Below are 16088 nucleotides of genomic sequence, written 5' to 3'. Positions count from 1 at the left end.
CAACGTGACGTGCTCACCCAACTGCAGCCAATTCCTGCGAACTGACGAGTCTGTGATTTATTTATTTTTTATTTGGAGGGGCATGCATTCATGAACAGGCACTTCTCCACATGCGTTCAAACACACGGAGTTGCACAGCCATGGGTTTCTTTGTTGAAGTGATGCACACATGCAGCTGCATTAGTCACGCGTGGTATTTTGTGGTATCTCTCTGCCCCAGCTGCTGCGAAAGGGATCTTGACTTCACCTCACCCTCTGCAGGTTTCAGGGCAAGCACACATGACAACAGCACATTTCTGGGGCCACGCCAGCCTTGGGCGGGCTTGCATGTGTGTTGATTGTATGTGTGCGTGTCCAAAAAGAAGCTTATGATGTAGTCGGCTCCTCTCAAGGAGTCAGGTCTTGTAAAGGTTTTAAGATTTATGGAGAAGAAAATAACCTCAGCTCTTCTTGAGGAGTCTTGTGGCCATTACTGGCTTTATGTCTTTTAGGACACACACACACACACACACACACACACCATTCCCACCCTTCACCAATCACCAGGTATAATGGTACACTGGTGTGCCACGATGTCAGCTGGAATATATGTGATAAATGCAGCCCCGGCCTGAAAAGTAAGTAGACTCCCACTCTCCTAGCAGGGCTGTTTGTTCAAACAGCGTGTTACTTGGATGCAGGCGGAGTGTGATGGAGGTGGGAGATATCAGGATACCACTTTTTCCCCCCCTTTTTTCTCTTGCGTCAATTAACCCAGTGGTGTGTTGGATCAGGAGCGGGTGCCCTCCTTGATTGAGAGTGATTCACCCTGTTCAGCTTTCTCACCACCTTCCCTCTCCGTCATCGTTAGCACCATTATCTATGAGTGCAAGCTGAGACTGTGTGTGTGAGTGTGGGTGGCGGGTGCCTACTTGCTCGTGCTTGTTTATCTGCGAGTGTTGTGTGTCCGTGTCGTATAGAGCATGGACACGTGAATCACTGCAATCTGCTCTGTGTAATACCGCTGACAGAATTCCGTATCTCTGTGTTTTGCAATTGCAAATGATTTATTAGATCTGCAAAAAGAAAATGAACCCCGATGGCATCCTTGACAAATGCCAATTACAAATGCAAACCACAACATGCAAAGTCGACAGTATTGTAATATGCCCCCCTCCACACAGCGATCCCCCAGTCCTGAGGTGCCAGCAGTTTGCACACTGTGGCCCTATCACTGAGGTATGGCATGCAGGAGTCTTCCTGAGAAGAAGCGTACCAATCCAATTTTGCAGACTTTGGGGGAAGAAAAAAGGAGAGAGCGAACATGAAAGGTAGGGAAGAAAATCCTGGCTGAGACCCCACGTGTCGGATCTGACATCCAGGCAGCTGACAAACAATTAGAACCTCCATAAGTAGCGCTCTGATGCAGGCTCGCCCCGGGATTAGGCCACAAATGAAGCCACACATCAAGGCTTATGTCTTCCAAATGAAAAGTCAGTGTGTGTGTGTGAGTGTGGAGACAGAGTGTTATATAGTGAGGAAGTGACTTCGGTGTGTAGGTGAGTGTGGGCTGTGTGACATTTAGCGTATTGGGGTTATTATCTGTCTGGGCCCTTAAGGTATCTCGAACACCTCTTGAAGAAATGCGTTCAGCGCGGCTTATTCGTGTGCACGTCTCCATGCAGGTGACAAACATCTGCATACGCTCGCCACACGTGTATGAATGCGTGTTCGCCTGCTCGCTGAACTGCCGCGTTATTGCCGGTTCACCGTTCGTTGTGTGTATGTATGACATTTCATAATTGCATCATTACTCGCTCAGTCTCCCGCGGCAGGAAGAGGTGCATCGCAATCTGCAACATGTGCTGCAAGCAGACAGACACTTGCCCTTGATTATGGACCTGGGTGGAATGGCTTCCTCATCAGGCTGTCTTGATTCACCCCAGCATGTGGGTAGACACATGCTGCTGTGGATGAATCTAATTGATTGGATGGCACCCAATTCCCAGGTCCAAGTCTCCTCAGGCAGCCAGAGAGTGTATCCGTCCAAGTGAAGGATGAGCCGAGGCGTTGGTCGCCCCCCTAATAGATTGGCATGGGTTTCATCCCATATGCCTCTGGTATCACCCTCAGACATCTCCGGGTACAAGTTGGCCACACCACAGGGCACATAGTGACACCCAACCTTCACTGATTGGAACGGACAGGGGACATGAGCCACAGTCTGCACCAAACTCTGGGTTCATTTTTTATCATAATAATATAATATTTCCTCTACTGAACTTTACGTTTCCTTTGTATGGTATGCAATTCACAGGCAGAATAATGAGACTGGGATTAAAGTGTTAAAGTGTATTAAAGGTTTGCTGAGTTTGGTCTTTCACGAAATAAAAAATAAAAAAAATCTTGTTCCAACAGGTCAACAACAGGACCCCCCCCCCCCCCCCTCCCTCGGAGAACAAGAGTGCCATTTCAAAGCTTATTGGATGAAAGTCTCATTTGCCCTCGGCTGCCAAAGATGACGTTGCTATGGAAACAGTTTCTGCTGTTATCAATCATTGACTGTCTGGCAGGTAAACCACCTTTTTATATGAGTGATGATTCTTTCAGGTTTGGACATTTACACTTGTGGGGATGATGGCTGAAGAGCAGAAAATCATGTCAGTGTCAGAGAGGATAGGATGGCCCCGGCTTAGAGGAACAATCCTCAGTATTGACTTCCACTCACAGCACATGCACACCACTCTCAATCTTATTCGTCGCTCCCCTCTTATTGTTTTCTGGTCTTTCATCCTCTTATCACCAGCAACTAGAAGAAGGTTTAAGTAAGACAAACCAATATCGATGTCACTGCTGATATTTCAGCGTAATATTTCCCTTCAGACCATGAGGACTCCTCTAAATCCAGACATTAAAAATACCCAACAGTTTAACAATGAGTAACTTAAAATTATCATTTTTTTTCTTTCTTCTTTTTGCCATTTGAAAATGTAGTTGTTTTTTTTACTAATTTCATGTCAAACCATTTCTACATTGTAATGGGGGAGGACATCCTGGTTTATTCATTGGGATACATTCGAGCTTTGCAGCACCTCAAGTAACGTAATGTCCAACTAACCTGTTGAATTTCCTCCAGAGGGACAGAGAATCCCGGCGATCTGAATCTATCAACGTTGTCTCTGTCTCTTAGCTCAGAGTGTTGTTGTCTCTCTCACAGATTGTCTAGACAGTGGATCATATCACGGTCCAAGATGGAGGATGGAGCCGGGTGACTTGTTCATTCCCGTCGACTCCATAGAAGAAGAGGCCACTCTGACTTGTGATGCTAAGGGAACGCCTCCTCCCCTGTACAGGTGAGAGCACATTCACATTAAAGTGTGTGTCGGGGCTTGAATGACAATGTGATGCTTTGGGTGTGTTTGAAAAAAAAAACTAAACACATTTTGCCTAGGAACCTTTCTAACTCAGTGAAATATCCCCGGAAGTGTTTTCAGAATAAGAGCTACTAGAATTCAAGGAAATTAGTTTCAGTGCTTCATAATTTATCTCTGTTAGAATTGGAAACACTTGACCATCCTCAATGAAAGGAAAGGAGAAGCTGCCGCCCCAGAAATATTTGCAGCAGCAACATTTAAAGCGCAAAACCTTGTAGTTGCACCTGGACACACCCACTAAAATATATAAATTGATCTCATTGATAATTTGTTTTTAGTGAATGTGCAGCTCACTGGCACCTTCTCCATATTTGTCCACTCACTTACAGAGAGCCATTAATGTCACACTCTAAGACCTTTTGCAGGAAAACTAACCTGTGGATGCACTCATTAATTTGTATAGTGTGTAATATCACATTTTATATTCAGAGAGAAAGAGAAATATGGATATATCCTTGATATTACCGACAGCCTTTCACCTCCTGAGTGATATAAAACCAATTTTAAATCATTCAGAGTACTTTAAATGAGGTTTTGTCCATTCAAAGTTATATATATATATTTGTATATTCTTTATGTGGAATAGCCCTTCTCTCTTATAAATGTTCTTTAGAGTAGACTGAAATGCAACGCGCCCATTTGCCTCTTGTCTCGTCCGATAGTATCTTAGTGACTCATGTGCAGCATCTTAATGATGGCCGCCTCTTATAAAGATGCCATGAGACTGGTGCAGGTTGCTAGACACCAGTTGGCAGCAACATGCTTTGATTACGAGTGTCGTTGGCGCTCAACAGTGGAATTATTGAAGCACAGAAAGCACAGATGAGCTGAGTGTTAGTGGTGGGGCGCACATACGCTCATTATCTCAGGCTTTACACATTCCCGGCCTAAGACCAGGTATTTCCATGTACTGATTAAAGGTGAAATGAGCATGTTTAACGTGGAGTCTTGTCAAACTGGCTGTGCGAGGCTCCGCACGCCCTCAGCACCTCTCCGGCTCCTCTCTTGAAGTGTAAATGGGCTCACACGGCTCCCACCCCCTTCTTCTCTTTTCTCCCTTTTCCTTTTTCCTCAGCTGTCACTCACAAAGATGTGAGACTTTCATAGCACACACACACACACACACACACACACACACACACACACACACACACACACACACACACACACATACACACCTGCTGTGGCTGTGTAATAAGTCATGTGAAAAAGCCACATCTCTTAAGGAAAAGCAAGTTCTTCACAGCGAGCCCCCCCAAAACAAGCGGTATGAGTTTTAAAAAATCCCAACAGAAGGTGACTCGACCAACCTTTACTTGACCTGAGGTGTGAAACCCGTGGCTCTGGAACCCGCTGGAAGGGTCGAGTTAGTCCGTGGTCAGATTGTCAGACAACCTGTGTGGACAAAATGAGTCTCGAGTGGAGTAATTCAGTATCGGAGCCGCTATTCAATCAACTTCCTGATATTCAGAGCACCGCTGAGCAGCAGAAGCTCTTCAGAGTCGGTCAGAAAGAGGTGAAAACGGTGACTCACAGAATAAAGAGCTGAATGCGTCCATGTGGACACAGACACCTAAACACAGGGCTGCTTGTATCACTAGCAGATCCAACCCTGCAGATATTCATCTTATAGGCTGTCTCTTAAACGCTATTACCTGAAGAAATAGCACCATTGATCTCAACGCACACAAAGGTACATAACGAGTGTCCACAACGTGGCAGCAGGCTCCCATTTACATTCAATGGTTTGAATAAATTCTGTTAAGAAATTATTTTTGAAGGATGGACACGAATGCCGTTGGAAGGTTGGCCATTGTGGGCTTTCATTTCCACTTGGCGAAAGCACAACAGAAGAATGTGGCTGGAGCAGAGAATTTTTCCTTTTTCTTTTTCTGCTTTATACTTTGAGAAAAATGTTGCGTCCTTGAACCCATCAATTCTTCCATTTCTGAAAAGCATTTTAAAAGATAGCGTGCGGTGGTGGCTGAGAATGAAGGTCTTTGCTCGCCGAATAGTGGGACTTGTTTTAATCTGTTAATAAACCTCGTTTCCTGCTGAGTTCTTTGAGGCATTTTGTTGATTAAATGGTCAAATCAGAACCCGGCTGTGTATTCTAAAAAATTCATACGTGTGGGAAGGATGTAATAGAAGTGAAAAAAAAGACAGTATAAGCCATCCTTTGTTACCTCAGCCCACTGTTACCTCGTGCCAAGTGCTAATCTCTTGTCCTAATGAGAAGTCAAAGGTGCAGTAATGTCACATTATGTAGATATAATGTGACAGAGAAGAGGTGATTATGGTGAGACCGATGATGATGTCGAGGCTGGCTCCAGAAACCTTGATCTGCTGTTTACCTTAAATAGCAGAGGACGGCTCTGTGTGTGATACTCTCAGATTAAAATTTAATGATCCCTGCGGCAGGAGATGGAATAGCTGCTGCAGCAAATAGTGGTATAAATAAAGAAAAGAATAATAAAAGCAAGAAATGCAGTGTGGAGAAGATATTTACATTTTAAGGGTTATCTAAAGACCAATAACGCTAGAACACGCAAGTTAAACAAATGGCTCAGACGTGTGAACATTGCAGCGTCATGTATTACAGTGTTGTAAGAATATATGGGGGGAAACTTACAGCAATGAAGACATATACGCAGAGTATGCATAGGAGGAAAAAAAATGTATTATATTATACCTGCAGTTTATAAATACACCAGTGGACAAGGATTTAGGATTGTAAAAAACTAAATGTCGTTCAAATGTTTACTAGTATTTTTATACACATCCATCTGATTGTATTTCAAGGTACATGCATAAGAGAGAAAGGCATTTCAAGCCTGTGAATTCCAGCACAAACACACAGTGTATATGAGTTACTGCAGTAACCTCCTGTCACGCCACCTTGGTCGGTAGTGAGAGCCGGACAGTGCCTTTTTTTTTTCTTTTCTGCGACTGATGGTGTCTTTTCCCCCCCACAGATGGTCACTGAATGGGACCCTCATAAATCTGGGCCAGGATCCCCGGCGGCGACTGTCTGGGGGCAACCTCATTATAAGCAGCTTGGACCGCCAGCAGGATGTGGGGGTGTTCCAATGCATGGCCTACAACACTGTAGGAGCCATCCTCAGCCGGAGGGCCAGTCTGCAGTTTGCCTGTAAGTCGCTGTCAGAGATTATACTCACTTGTTTTTCTAAGAAAAAATGTCTTGGAAGCATAAGTGCACTCACAAATAACGCAGACTCACAGCAAACCGACAAGGTGGCATTTGCATTATTTATCAGAGTGCTGCGACGGTGGTGTGAAACAACATTAAATGTTAAAGTAACATGTGAGTTCGACAACTGTTCTTTTCAAATGGTCATACATGGAAACCACAGACTGTGGATGAAGATGGACGACATGACGGCTCCATGAATGTGAAGCCAAAACGTGTTGATATGTAGCATTTGCCATAAACCCCACTTCCTCCATGTTAGTGAATGGGGCATGAACCGAACTTAAAGGTCAAAGACGCGTCAAAAAACATTTCCTCAAAGATGCTGGGTCCATTTGAGGTAGTTCTGCTCAAGTGTCACATTTTCCAGTAAAGCTGCGTTAAGACATGCGCTGATCTGATCCTCCAGACTTTCTCCGGAGGGGCTGTATGCAAATGTCCAAGTGAGAGACTCAGGACTTTCCCCCTGGGCCAGTCCCCTAGAATAAAGTCCGGAGGAGCCGATGTGAGAACACAGCAGGAGATCCTCACCAGGATTCACCGCCAGCGGGTGGGGGTGTTGATGACACTCGACAGAGGCAAAAAAATAAATAAAATAGAAAACAAACAACTCTAAAGAGCGGAGCCACACAATCTCAGGGCATTGGGAGATAAGGGTGTGATATGCTGTAGAAAAAAACACAAGGCCTCTGCAGTGGTATTAATATGTTACGTCCTGCCTCTGCCTGCTGCACCCCCCTTCACCTGAACGCTGCGGAGGATTCTGTGTGGTTGTGAACGCATCTGAGTTATAATTTGTTATTTGATGTTATATAGGGGTTATGATTGACAGCTGTTAATGGACAATGACTCCTTTGCAGACTCAAAATGCACAAGATGGCAGCGTTGGAATCGAGGATACTTCGGCTTCCTTTCTCGATAGTGGGAGGAAGTGGAGCCAATGGTCCATCTGAACATACAGTCTGTGGTGTTGTCAGTGGTGCTTCACTGGATGTACTCAGGGGTAAAGGAGTCAGCAAACCACTTAATAAGGGCTGAAGCCCGAACACACATTTAGCAGTAATATAAATGAATAAGAGCTGCAGTGGGTTGCTTTATATTACAACAGTGAGTTAGTGTGTGTGTGTGAAGACTCGGATTTCTGTCATATCAATAATCATCCATGGTGACACCTGCAAACATCCCCGATGAATATAGAACTGGATGCCTGTTATTCAAGTTCTATTCATTACGGCTTCTTTTCATAGAGATAACAACAAAACATCTTTTCACACCCTCACTTCACGGTGCTATCTGGTAGACAAGCTTTGAAGAGCACTGAGATTAGCAGAGCTAAAAAATAATGACTAATGATATTTAAAACACACACACACACACACAAAAGAACAATAGGTCTATGCAGAATCTACATCTTTAATCTTTACACCTCGCTGGTAAGAGTTTTTTGCTGTTCTTCAAATGATTATAACCCCAATCGTAAAATGTCGGTGAATTATGCAGAGTAACTTGGAGATAACCCCATTAGGTAAATGGGGAATGTGAAGTACATACATTATACATACTTTAACATGTACTAGAATCCACTTGTAATAATATGAACACCGAAAGTATTCAAGGCTGGTCCGAAATGTTTATTATACTGTGGTTTAAAGCTTTCTCTTTCTCAGTGTTGGTTGGATGTGATGTTATTGGATCATAATAAGTGAAGGCTACTTTTTAAATCCACAATAGCCAATAACCAATGATCACAATAGTTGCTCTCTCTCTCTAGCTTCTGGTCACGTTTTTCTTTTCATATTATATCTCATATTTGGTATAATTTATATTTATATGTTCGAAATACTTTTCTGTGTTTTGACCTTGTTGTGTTACGATTCAGGTTTGGGTTCCAGCGTTAGCCATCCTGCTCATGTGGCCCCTCTGCTTTATTAGAGACATTCATTACAGCAGGGCTGTGCGGTATGAAAATAATAATCACATTCTGAGAGAGGTCATTTCAGATCTGGATAATGAGACCTGCTGTTACTCGTAGCTCCCACCTTTCCCTTAACTGTGTAATTTGGGGCCGTGTCACCAGTTGTAAATTCCTTCCATTCTCTGTGGCACTTTGCCACATGGTGTGAGGTGTTGTAGCAGCACTGTACTTCTTTAGACTCTCTCCGGACTGTCATGATTTGAGTGCAGGTGGTAAAAGAAGTTAGTGGTGATTGGGCATCATTTGCAAAGAATAATGTCGTAATTTTAGAAGATTTAAATTACATTTTTCAGGCGATAAAGTCGTAATTTTACATGAATAAGTTTAAGGCTATTTGTCATTTTAAGGCTATTTGTCATTTTGGTGGGGGAATATCAGAAGATCATCCAATCTGCGTTTAATTTAGAGAGGTGGAGCATCTTGATAAGTTCTATAAGTATCAGTTTCAGAAATACTGTTTATTTGTTTTTCGAATATTAAGACATGTTTTTGTAAAATTACAACATTTTTGGGGGCTTTTATCTCTCTTAGACTGTAGTGTCTGAGATGATTGTAGCACAGGTAAAAGGGGTGTTTGAGTGTGTTGTGGGGACCGGACTATGGGCATCATTTGCAGACACTACTCTCTGGTCCATGTCAGACTGTAGAATCAGTAGTTCCTGTTTTAGGTTTGAGCTCCATGTTTTGTCTTGTCTGGTCCATCTCCTGTTCGGAAATACCCTTGTTCACTCTCCCCTGTGTTTGTTTGTTTTGCTGTCGGCTCATGCTGAATTCCTGCCGTGTATCTATTTTAACAGAATATATATCGTCATGTGACAGAGACATAATCTTTTGTTATCTGCATGCTTCCCATGTCATGCAATTTAGATCTAATGTCTCCTTGACATCCTGGATGTGAGTTTCTTGACTCTATTTTGGTCAAATACTTTACAGAAGCACAGAACAAGCTCAGTCTCTCTCTCTCTCTCTCTCTCTCTCTCTCTCTCTCTCTCTCTCTCTCAGGCTTTGTAGACGTGTAATTCTCATGACAGTTTCCTTATAGGCGTGTGCCAGTGTTTTGCTGAAAGCTTTTACTCAGCTCGGCTCCTCTCTGATATGTGAGATCCTGCGGGGATCTCTCTTTTCATTTATTTTCCTTCTTCCCTCAGACTTAGATCATTTCAAAGTCCACACCAGAAGCGCGGTGTCAGTCCGAGAGGGACAAGGAGTGGTGCTACTTTGTGGAACGCCCACATCCTCAGGAGGTAAACTCGCTGGCCTCTGTCTGAAACCTCCAACACCGCTGCTCTTTAAACTTCTAGTGATGTGATGTGTTTTCACAAGATTGAAGCATGATAATCGCATATCATTTCCTTAATTGCGTTTCCTCTCATGTATCCATTATTTATGACGTAGTATTAGAGCCACTCAAAGGAGAAGGAGATTTTAAGATGATGAAAGTCATTATTGTATGAGAATTAAGTCCTAATGTCACAAGAATAAATATTACGAGAATAGAGTTATTAAATTACAACAATAAATTCTTTCTCTTAAGAGAATAATCAGAATTTCACGTGAATAAAGATGTAATTTAAGGCTACATGTCATTTTAGTAATTTTTAAGACCATCCAATTGTCTTAAAATTAGAAATGGGGAGCATCTCTTTAAGTTATAGTTAAGTATTGGTTTCAGAAATAGAAATTTTTGTAAAATTACAACTTTGTTTTTTATAGTCAGACTATATTTTTATGAATTCACAACTTTATAAAATATTACTTTTTCTTGTAATATTATCTCATTAATCTGGTAATATTATGACTTCCTCTCAATTAGTTTACAACCTAATCCTTGTAAAATTACATCATTATCCTTGTAAAATTAGGACATTATTCTATAAGTCTCAGATAATTTTTTCTACAGCATGACCCGAACACTCCGTTGCAATGATCAGCATCTACGTGTTCTTGTTTGTTTTGCAGACCTTTCTTATGCATGGATCTTCAACGAGTACCCATACTTTGTTCAGCAAGACAATCGGCGTTTCGTGTCGCAGCAGACGGGAAACCTTTACATCGCCAAGGTGGAGCCCTCTGACGTGGGTAACTACACTTGCGTAGTGATGAACAGCGTCACCAAGGGCAAAGTTCACAGCTCACCGACGTCTCTGATCCTCAGGACAGACGGTAAGACGCCTCCTCGGTGCTGCGATGTGACAAGTCTTCCTTTCAGTCGTATATATTGAGGATCTTTCCTTTTCAAGGCAGCTTTAAATCATCACAGTGGCTCGAGAGCTCTTTGTCCTGTCTTGCTTTGCTGTAGTTGAGTCACCGAGTACTAATGCCTGTAAGTAAATAGTTGCTCCTCAATGTAGGCCACCAAACAAAGCGCCCAAATCTCCTCTTGCTGACTTGGCTTTCTTATAATTCCCGCCCCCCTTTAAAAGCCTTCCTTGTGCTTTCACATGAATTCTCAGGCCGGTTCTCAGCGGCCCGTTGTTCTATTCTCTGTTATGCTTTCATAGAAAGATTGAATAAAGATTGCCTCTGGAATGAATTAAACATAAGCCATACATCATTGGACCATTACATTGAGTGTTCTGGTGGCTCAACCAGTTAGTTTCCACTCAGTGTACTGTACATGTAGCTGCATAAATTTAAATCCCTTTGCATCACTGTCTGATCCTGGCCATGCCTGTCTTCCCTGAATACTGATACAAACAATAAAGCACCAGAGGTTGGGAACTGCCCACTCAAGCTTTGAGATAATAGATAAAAAGCCAGACTAGCTGAACAGAACAAGATTTCACATATACACTCACAGCTTATTCCACCAGGAAGAGATTAAAATTATTCCTCGGTGCTGTTTCACCACATTCTGGTGGCTGCACACTAAAGTGCGGTACCACTCAGAGTTTACCCGCGAGAGCATGTTAGCTCCTGTGTCTTTTATTTCTCCTCTGTTAGCTTTACAGTGTTGCTGTTTTGGTCCATAATGCAAACCATATTGCTTGTAAGTCATGAATAGTAGAAGACTGAACAAGTTCTTGTGCTTCCTCTGCATAGGAGTGATGGGTGAATACGAGCCCAAAATAGAAGTTCATTTCCCAGACAATGTACCCGCCGCCAAAGGATCAACAGTTACACTGGAGTGTTTCGCCCTTGGGAAGTAAGCTGGATTCCTTGAAGCATGATTTCAATCTTCTGCTGATTTTCTCTCCAGACGAGGCACCGTTAGATTTCTATTGAGTAAACCTACTGTGGCAGTTATATTTCTTAGAGTGGGGCGTCAAGCAACGATTAGTCTGAAAGCCTGTGTGAGGCGGCTCTTTTTGTTGTTGGATTGGGTTCACACTGAAACCATTCATCTGCCAAAATACTGTGAATCGGCTTAGAGCGCCATCACGCACTTCATTGCAGGATTATTACAGACACCTGCGACCTAAGAGACAGTCTCAGTAGTTCAAAGCGACTTGGATCAGGATCTCACTTCCTCTTGTCTCTCCCAGCCCCGTCCCAGAGATCACCTGGAAGAGGGCGAACGGCGTGCCCTTCCCCAGCAAAGTCAAGATGAAGTACTCCAATGCCGTGCTGGAGATCCCCAGCTTCCAGCAGGACGACGCCGGAGGGTACGAGTGCTTGGCTGAGAACAAGATGGGGAAGAACACAGCCACTGGTCGACTGGCTTTTTATGGTACCGACGCTTTAGTTTCGTAAGCTGTTATGAACTCTGTAAAATGTCCGGACACAAGTTAATGTCTGAAGATGTTTGTCTTGCACTTATGAAGAACACACAGGAGATTGTCTGGGTCAGAGGCGTTAACAACAACATGAAAATGTCCAGAGTATTCAGGCAAGGTGTGGTGTGTGGGTAGATAAGGCATAAGGCAGGACATGGCCAGTAAATTCAACTGCAGAAATCCCGTGTTGTTGTCTACAGTACATAAACATTGACTTTTGACCTTATACAAAAAATTCCTTGAATCTTGTCGTCTTTCTAAGTTGACATATTTATCTGTATCCTCTATGTGAATGGCTCCTTTTTACCACCCTGAGATATTTGCATTCTTAATGCGTTTAGTTTTTCTTCACTTTTGCGTCTCTAGTGTGTTAAGGCCGAATTATAGTCGGGTTGCACGCACGCACGCATGGACGCAAGACACGCAACACGCCCCTTTCGTGCCCTCTGCGGGCTTGCGTGCGTCGGCCAATTTTTCTAACTATACGACAAAACGACGCGAGCCTCAAGCAGCCCGCAAGGCTTGTGATTGGTCTGCTTACTACATCCCGTCCGGAGTCTAGTTTCCGGTTTCATGCCCCACAATACGCTGAAATCCCGGAAGATTTAGAAGAACGAATATGGACCAAATAGAAGAGCACTTGGCAGAAGAGATCCGAAAGTATGACCACTTGTATAACCCGTCACTGACTGACCGATTTGTCCGCCAGAAATAGGCTATGAGGAGCCGGAGTGGCGATGTAAATAAACAGTCGACGAAGAAGAAGACGTCTCTTCTTTGTGTGTTTTGTCTTTGAAAAAAAACGTTACTCCGCCTATGGTTCTGGCGGTGAATTGCGTTGCAACACGCGCAGCACGTTAGAGAAGTATAAACCAAAACTAGTCCGTCGATGCAGCTGCGTGGCCTTCCGCGGTTGCAGTCGCAGGACTATAATTCAGCCTTTAGATATGTGTTGTGTTCCACACCAGTAGCCGAAGCTAATCCCAGTTGTTTTCTTGCCCGATCAATAAGCAAAAGCTGTGTCGTGACCGAAAAGATCCAATCAGCAAGCGGATGTGAACGGATACATCATTAATATCCAAGCATCTTTGTTTGTAGCCATTTATACTAAAAGACTGCGTTACCAGACTTCTCCATTGAGCAGCTCTTAAACTCCAGGCGTATCTGTACGAGAGTGGATGGGATTTCTAACGTGTGGTTTGAGCCTCACATCCACTCACTTGGATATTTTCCGTATATTTACCAGAAGGCAAGGAAAGTTTCGTGAAATGTTCGGAGCTACTGACTCAGACATTTGCATTCGCATATACTGTTCCCGTCGGTTCAGTGCATTGGATTCTGGATTCATTGCCTCTGAATGTGACTTGATGAATTGTGATCCGGTGATTTGATCACATCATATCATATTCCAGCTGTGTCTGACAGCAGACTCACAGCTGGAGACGGACCATCACCTTCCTCCTGTATAATAAGATGTGTTGGTTTTAACTGTGCGGCGCCGTTATTACATTTTTGGGCTCCTGACTTGTTGTTTTTTCTCCCTCCTCCTGAATTTGTGAGAGAGGGAGAATGACACTTGTGAAATTGGAACTGATGGTATGACGAGTGCCTGCGAAGTGAGATGTGCTTATTATGAGCAGAACTCTCTAGCCCCATAAAAAATTCCTGAAAAGCTGTCAATATGTAGGATGCCGGTTGGAGGGAACAGGGGCTCCGGATGGGGAAATCGACAGGGGTTATGTTTACTGTGTGCAGAATCAAGGTGACAGGTTGGGGGGGTGAGGTGCACTTCACCCACCATGAGGGCTTCCTGCTTTCTGCTGCAGTGCTTCGCTCTAATCTGGAGCTGCCACCGGGCGCTGCCACATTTCAGTGATGAAACTGAGTGACACCTTACGTTCACTCATCTCTCTCCATCCCCTTTAAAGACAACCTCTTTTTATAACACTCGATGATTTCCACTGATTTGAGCTGTCAGAATGTAATGAAATAATTCTGTTCCATCGCAAATCTGCCCTCCTGGCTCTTGTCAGATATTTCACAGGAGTATAAATAAATCTGTGTCTTCAGCCAAGCCTCAGTGGATCCAGACCATGAAGGACACGGCCCTGGCCATAGAGGAGAGGCTGTACTGGGAGTGTCGAGCCAATGGCAAGCCCAAGCCCTCCTACACGTGGCTGAAGAACGGCCAGCAGCTTCTCTCCGAGGTAAATCACTGCTTGTCTTCTGCCACCCACCACTGATTCATTTTTAAAGGCTTAATCTTCAGCTTTAGCTCATCCCCTTTCGTTTTTTTTCCGAGGGCCCGGCGTCAAACCCGTCGCTGTCTTTTTTTTCCCAGAGTGCAATTCAGAGAGAGAGGAGATGAGAGGGTAAACATGATGCCGAGGTGTGCCGGTGATGAGACGCGGATGTAACTGTCTCTTCTTCTGCTCCACCTTGGCAGATTACACAGTTTTAGCGAGTGGATCAGTGTAGTCCCCAGGAGATTGCTCCATTTCATCTGAATGAAGTCAGTGGTGGTTTTTCATTATTCATGGTGCATATTTAAGCTCCTCCAGATTTAGGGACAATGGGCTTAATCCACTGTGAAAGACAGTGTATGGAGCAGCACACCTTACTGCAGACCACCACAGCTACTTGTCGTCTTGTGGGAGATCCTGCTGCCATGTCTTATTGTCTGAGTGCTAGTTTAATAACGCTCAGAATGGGACTGGTCTTTTGATATATAAAAACAAATATAACCTGTCTGACCGTGTTATAAGAAAAATATGTTTTTAAATGTCATTCTTTAAGTTGGTTTTAAGGATATTTTCCATCCTGCAAGATTCAGAAAATGAATATTTTTCGTTGTATATTATTTTTGCCATCAAAAGGCCAAGTCAAGGAGGTTTTGTTTTCATCGGCATTTGTTTGTTTGTAAGCAGAGAAGAACCCATTCCATTTTGATACAGAGCTACTGGCCGTTTTTCACTTTCTTCAACATCACCAGATCAGATTCCCACATTTTTGTGAATTTCTCCTGAAATATTGCAAAGATCTTCATGAATAAACATCAGGAGTGTGTAGAGTATTTTTAATGAGGTGATTTTTACTCAGTTTCTGTTTGGTCATAACACATAAGAACACATTTTTGTGTACATGGTATTTTTTTTATGGAATATACATTATGGGGATAAAGTGGCCAATCAGTCTGAGTGTGCTTCTAGTTTCATCCGTGTGTTTGTTTGTAGACAACATTACACAACATCATTTCGGTGAAGATCCAGGATTTTTTCACCATGTGTGTTTCTTAACATTTCTGTCGATTTCTCAGAGAATTATCGGTTCATCTTTATGAACATGTCAAATCAAACACAGATTTATGGGGTTTGCATAAATGAGATGTGCATTTTGTATGAATCCAAATAATAATCTTAGTCAAGTGGATTCAAATGTGGTTTCGTAGGTGTGAAGACTTTTTTCAAGGATAATGTTTAGAGTAGTTTAATTAAAATGGATTTATAGAACTGTGGAAGGTATCAAATATCAACATCTTGAATAGAACACCTCAAACTAAATCTATAATAGATCAGAATCCTTGATTTATCCACACACCTACTCAGATTTGAGTTGAAAACGTAAAACTATAAAGGCTATTATCGTGAAACCAAAACTAAAATGTGTTTTGTCCACACGATTAATTCCCGACAACATAATCCTGATTCGATCTGCACCTATTGACAACCCCTCTAACTCAACCGAATAGTCGTTGAGCTTTGCCAAAGGATGCT

The 16088-nt window shown here is 43.1% G+C and overlaps 1 protein-coding gene across 1 annotated transcript in view; it reads left to right on the top strand.

Moving 5' to 3' along the window:
- The first annotated feature begins 2438 nt into the window (after nt 1-2438).
- Nucleotides 2439-16088, top strand: part of LOC128443064 (contactin-3) — a 38099-nt gene continuing 24449 nt past the window's right edge. Inside the window, exons 1-8 of the mRNA XM_053425770.1 lie at nt 2439-2552; nt 3197-3332; nt 6389-6564; nt 9748-9843; nt 10559-10762; nt 11642-11744; nt 12085-12269; nt 14386-14522. Coding sequence (XP_053281745.1) covers nt 2498-2552; nt 3197-3332; nt 6389-6564; nt 9748-9843; nt 10559-10762; nt 11642-11744; nt 12085-12269; nt 14386-14522 — 1092 coding nt within the window. The 5' untranslated portion in view covers nt 2439-2497. The remainder of the gene's footprint in view (nt 2553-3196; nt 3333-6388; nt 6565-9747; nt 9844-10558; nt 10763-11641; nt 11745-12084; nt 12270-14385; nt 14523-16088) is intronic.

Source organism: Pleuronectes platessa, chromosome 6, assembly GCF_947347685.1.
Source record: "Pleuronectes platessa chromosome 6, fPlePla1.1, whole genome shotgun sequence".
Lineage (NCBI taxonomy): Eukaryota > Metazoa > Chordata > Actinopteri > Pleuronectiformes > Pleuronectidae > Pleuronectes > Pleuronectes platessa.
Note: the sequence above shows the minus strand (reverse complement) of the source record. Positions and strands in the feature narration are given on the sequence as shown.